Source organism: Cyprinodon variegatus, unplaced genomic scaffold (genome assembly GCF_000732505.1).
Source record: "Cyprinodon variegatus isolate N-32 unplaced genomic scaffold, C_variegatus-1.0 Scaffold1716, whole genome shotgun sequence".
Lineage (NCBI taxonomy): Eukaryota > Metazoa > Chordata > Actinopteri > Cyprinodontiformes > Cyprinodontidae > Cyprinodon > Cyprinodon variegatus.
The window spans coordinates 64,308-69,175 of NW_015152169.1; the positions used below are offsets into that span (position 1 = coordinate 64,308).

Genomic DNA, 4,868 nt, shown 5'->3' on the forward strand with positions numbered 1-4,868 from the left:
GTCGGACTCTGGGCAAAACGGCTCTTTGGATATGAAAGGTTGCAGACCCCTGTGTTAGAGGTTTAGATAATGCTGCTTTATTAAATATCAGTTTACATCTGTTGGCACTAATGGGTTTCCCAATGAACTTTATGAAGAGATTTGCTTCCTTCCTTTCTTCCCTTTGATCTTGAACCTATATTGAAAGTCTGTGTGGTGCTGAAGCACCTAAGACGGCACTGATATCATTTATCCCCTCAGTTCAATACGTTTCCCTCTCATCCTCCTCCACCCACCCAGCTTACCTCCTCCTTTTCGCTGCCCTGTAAGTGTGTGAGGTACTGAGTGTTTTTTTTTCCTCAATTCAATAGCTCTGTTTAATTCTCAAAGCTTCAATGACACCAAGGTTTAAAAAATAAGAAAAAAGAGAGGAGAAACCTCCATACTGTTAGTATTTTATTACGCTGTCAACTATAGAAGAGAAATTAAATTTAGGAGGGAAAATGGTGATTTCATTTCTCATGCCTGGCTTTTTCCCTCCCTTACTTGTGGCATTCTGTGCTTTTTTTGTTGTTGCTTCATCTCTTTGAATTTCTTCTTGCTGTCTTTAATTTTTCTTCAGACTCCACACCCCCCCCTCCCTCGTTTTCTCATCTGCTAAGCCAGCAGTGAAAGTCTTTTTTCGAACCTCTTGTGTCAGCAGCGCTGTCAAACCTACACACTGCTTCCTAACTAAATATTATTCCTCCCTCTTTCTTTTTTTTCCATCAGTTTTCCTGTCTGTGATTCTCCTCCTCCTCCCCTTTAAGTAGACACTGTCCATTTATTAACAATTGTTTTCTTTTTGCTTTCTTTCAGTCCCCTGGTATTATTTAAAAAAAAAAAACCCTTTGCACCATTGGTTGAATTCTTATTTTGCTAGTCGCACACTCTTCTTTGCATCCTCATAACCAAAAGCTCTCAGCTCTAGGTTTGTTTTAGCAGCAAATTTGTAACAACCCATTAGCTGAATGACTGCTGACAACAGAGCTACAACTGCTGACTCCTAAGCCTACACTAACTTTAAACAGAGGTGGTGGACTCAGATTCCAGCTTCCAAAAAACGTACAATAATTCAGTTATAGAGATGATCCCTTCCAGATATCACCACACCCCCCTTTAACGGCCGACCTTCAGAATCATAGACAGGTTTCAGATATTACAGGCTAACAATGGAACCAAACGACCCACTCATTGGTTTCCATTTGCATGTTTCCAAGCAATACAAGGCCTTGTCTATATAAAGACTCAAACTCACTGCGGATCCAGACATTTGAATTGAGAAAGCTTCCTGGAGAGGTGGCGAAATGTCTTCAAATCTGGGAAACCAAGTCCAGTGGATTTTATTTTAACTTTTACGGAATGACTATGACCTGGATGACTGAGAATCTTCATCAGCAGACTAATTCGTACCTACAGGCTATGAATTTAAAAGGAAATAAACAAAAAAAATCCATACACGCTCAACCAGCCACACCTAGATTCATTCAAAACTCATACTGTACATGACAGCTAGCTTCAGATAAATGAGTCACCTTGATGAACTGTTTTAAGCTACCAAGTCAGGGATTAAAGCCGCTATGTGACAGGAAAAGTAAAGGAGCTTTCCATTTTAATGGAAACTTGGAAGTCTGAGTGACAGAGCTTTCCAGTTTCCTGCTTGTTGCTGTTTGTATTCCCCATTGTTTGCATGTGGCCCCTACGGTTAACGTTACCATCACAATGACAGAAACACTGGCTCATGTGGTACTTTATGCTAGTGTTGCGCCGATGTTATTTTTTGGCCACAATACCCGATACCTCGCTGTGCAGTATTGACCGATACCATCTGTCTGAAATTGATGTGTGTGTATATATGAAGAACTGCACGCTACTTGGATGTAAAATAATTGCCATCATGGCTTTGTCAAGCTGCTACCTACCTTTGTGAAGCCAGTAGAACTTTTTATTGCCTACCTGGAAAGGGTGACAATAGTTGAATAAAGTTTTGGCTCTCAAAATGGTATCGGTGCCCTATTTGCTTGTACTCGCCGATACCGATGCCACCGTTTTAGTGTGGTATCGGTATCGGGACAACACTACTTTATGCCTATAAAAAGCATTTACCTAACTTCTTATAAATAGCTATGAGTACACATAAGACTGCCTAAGTGTCATGTAAATAAGAAACTACAAAAAAGTTAAAGTAGAATTTATTCCTTTAATGCAGAAGGTAGCCATCATGGATGAGGAAGTCTTCTATGGTACTTGGAATTTCAACTTTCCATTTCATTATTCCTACTCCGAGGTTGTATATTTCCTTTAAAAATAGAACACACCATAACATTTAGTTTGTTCCCATTTTTGATATAAACTCCAATGTTTACCAAAGCTGAAGACTGTTAACCCTAACCCTATTATTTGTACATCATTTGTAAATATAAAGTGGAGTCGTGCGATTGAGGTTTATACCAAGGTACAACTTAATGTAAGTTCTTTGCATTGCTTTAATTAACTTCCTAGCTTGAATATATTTGCTGCTTCAGATTTTGGCAAATTTTAGCGAGCAAAGACAAAAGAGGAATTAAGCAAGGATCACGGAGCAATGCGGACTTTGGTTTTTAAAACATAAGGTTATATATCTACAGTGTCAGGTAAACACTTCTTTAATTTTTCCTCCATGAAATGGGTATATAACATATGTATATATACACATGTGTGTACATGTGTGTGTGTATATATATATAGATATAGAAACAACTTTGAAAGCAAGTCTGTCAGCTGGCTGTGAATCGGTAAACTTTTTCTTCTGACATATTTATGCAAAAAGGTTTAATACAGCACTACAATTGTCAAATAAGTTTAAACAACACCCTTTCAGTCCTTACCTTTACTTTATGTTAATTCCCTCAAAAACACTCAGCACTGACCAAGTGCTTTGAGGCTATCAACAGCTTTCATGCCAACAAAACTTGAATTTTTTTCTTTTTCAGTGTAAATCATTTGCACTGCTATATATCTGAATGGCTTATTTAGAAAAAACGACATCATGAATTGTTCTACCGATGGTAGAAGGAATGTTCCTTTGAATTTAGGGGAAGTAAATTATAGTTATCTGTAATGGACATCTTACACGGTAGTTATTGCTGTAATGGGACGCCATAGGACGATATTTATCACCATTGTCTTGCACAATGAGGCAGGACGTGTGACCTCTTCTAATACAATAAAGCCCAGGATTATTCTTAGTTTAGAAATGGTACTTGTATCCTAAAATATTTCAGACTATTGAATTTCTCGGCTCCTGCTTGCGTTATCAGGCTTGCCATCCCGTGGAGCTCACATCAACGCAGCCTAGCTGCTGGAAATGTTGTCCTGATGCTTTAGACGGTGAAATAAACATCTTATTGCCTGACATTTTTCAGAATCCCAAAAGTTTGACAAGCCTTCAGGGCTTTATTACAGTTTCTATGCTGTAACCGAACAGCAGTTTGCAGTTTTGCACAGAAGCCTTTTTCCTTGCACTGAATGGAATTACAAACATCTTTGCTCTTGCATTGCTCTTTCTATTCATGTCTCTGCTTCCACACATTCATCTCTTAACAAGTTTTTTTTCCTTAGTTTTTCAGATTTTAAATGCAGCTATTCCTCCCCAACTCATCCACATGAACAAACTGATTTCTCCTCCAGGTTTCGATGCTCTCGGAGACCTGTTAAAGCCCACAGTCACCGCGCACACCGCACCACCTCCCCCTCCTCAAATGGCCATTCATCCTGGAGGAAAGCTGCTAGCCAATGACCTCGACTCTTCTCTGGCCAACCTTGTGGGCAGTGAGTGCTGACACACACAAGCTAGTTAACAAAGGGAGAAACGGAGTTGGAATATCTGTGCAGCAGCTGGAACAGTTATATAACTTTACAGATTCAACACCAGGCCTTGAATATTTATAAAGCACTGCACAGAGTTCCTGTTAAAAACAAGTCCAGAAGATATTTCTTTTTCATAACTTATCTGGATTCTTCACCGCTTTTTTCCACCTGATTATTTTCCCTGTTTCTACTCCTTCCTCAGATCTGCAATTTGGAGGAAGTGCAGCCAAGAAGTAAGTCTCTTCACTTGTTGGACTAAGAAATACTAGAAAACCTTTGTTTTTCCTTCAGGTATTATATGTATTACTTTTGTTTTTGCGGTGTTTTGTTTGTACTTCAACAGGCCAGAGATGCAATGGAACCAGCCTGGGGAGAAGAAGCTGACCGGTGGCCAAAACTGGCAAAATAAGACCATGTCGACCACACAGTGGGGCCCCGCTCCCATGGCTCCACAGCCTATGCCTGTGCAACATGTGGTAAGAACTGCTGAGCATCCTCGGTGGGCGGCGTGATAACGACAGTATAGACGCATTATCTGAAGGATCTATCAAGGTGTCTTCAAGTTCTCCAAGTTCTAGGGAAATAATATTTAAATAACAAATCATTCTGGCTTAAACATCTATATAAATGTACTCTTTATCAGACTATATTGTCTGGTTGTTTGTCCAAATTTTGAAAATTTCTGCTTTAAAAAAAATCCTGTCTTAAATCTGTAGTTTTTTTTCCATTATTTTATGCAGGCCAGTTAGTTATACATCAGCCTGTACATCTAAATTCAGCCAATCATATATCAACGGTCATCTGTCGATCAAATTTTTCAGTCATAGCATCTTGATTCGTATGTCGCAGCTAATATACGCAAAAATAAGAAATAAGAATAATTTCTTTTCCCATGGAGTTCCGTCCCAGTGTTCACGGGGATGGACGTCTGTGTCTTCAGCAGGTGTAGAGCTAACAGAACTGGCAGCGTTGCGAGGCAAGGGCTCAAACATGTACGGCTG

General features: G+C 39.4%; 1 protein-coding gene across 1 annotated transcript in view; it reads left to right on the forward strand.

Moving 5' to 3' along the window:
• Positions 1 to 4,868, forward strand: part of LOC107104383 (phosphatidylinositol-binding clathrin assembly protein-like) — a gene marked incomplete at its 5' end in the record, with an annotated part of 62,441 nt that overhangs the window by 45,647 nt on the left and 11,926 nt on the right. The window contains 3 exons of the mRNA XM_015404374.1: positions 3,688 to 3,828; positions 4,070 to 4,100; positions 4,211 to 4,343. Coding sequence (XP_015259860.1) covers positions 3,688 to 3,828; positions 4,070 to 4,100; positions 4,211 to 4,343 — 305 coding nt within the window. The remainder of the gene's footprint in view (positions 1 to 3,687; positions 3,829 to 4,069; positions 4,101 to 4,210; positions 4,344 to 4,868) is intronic.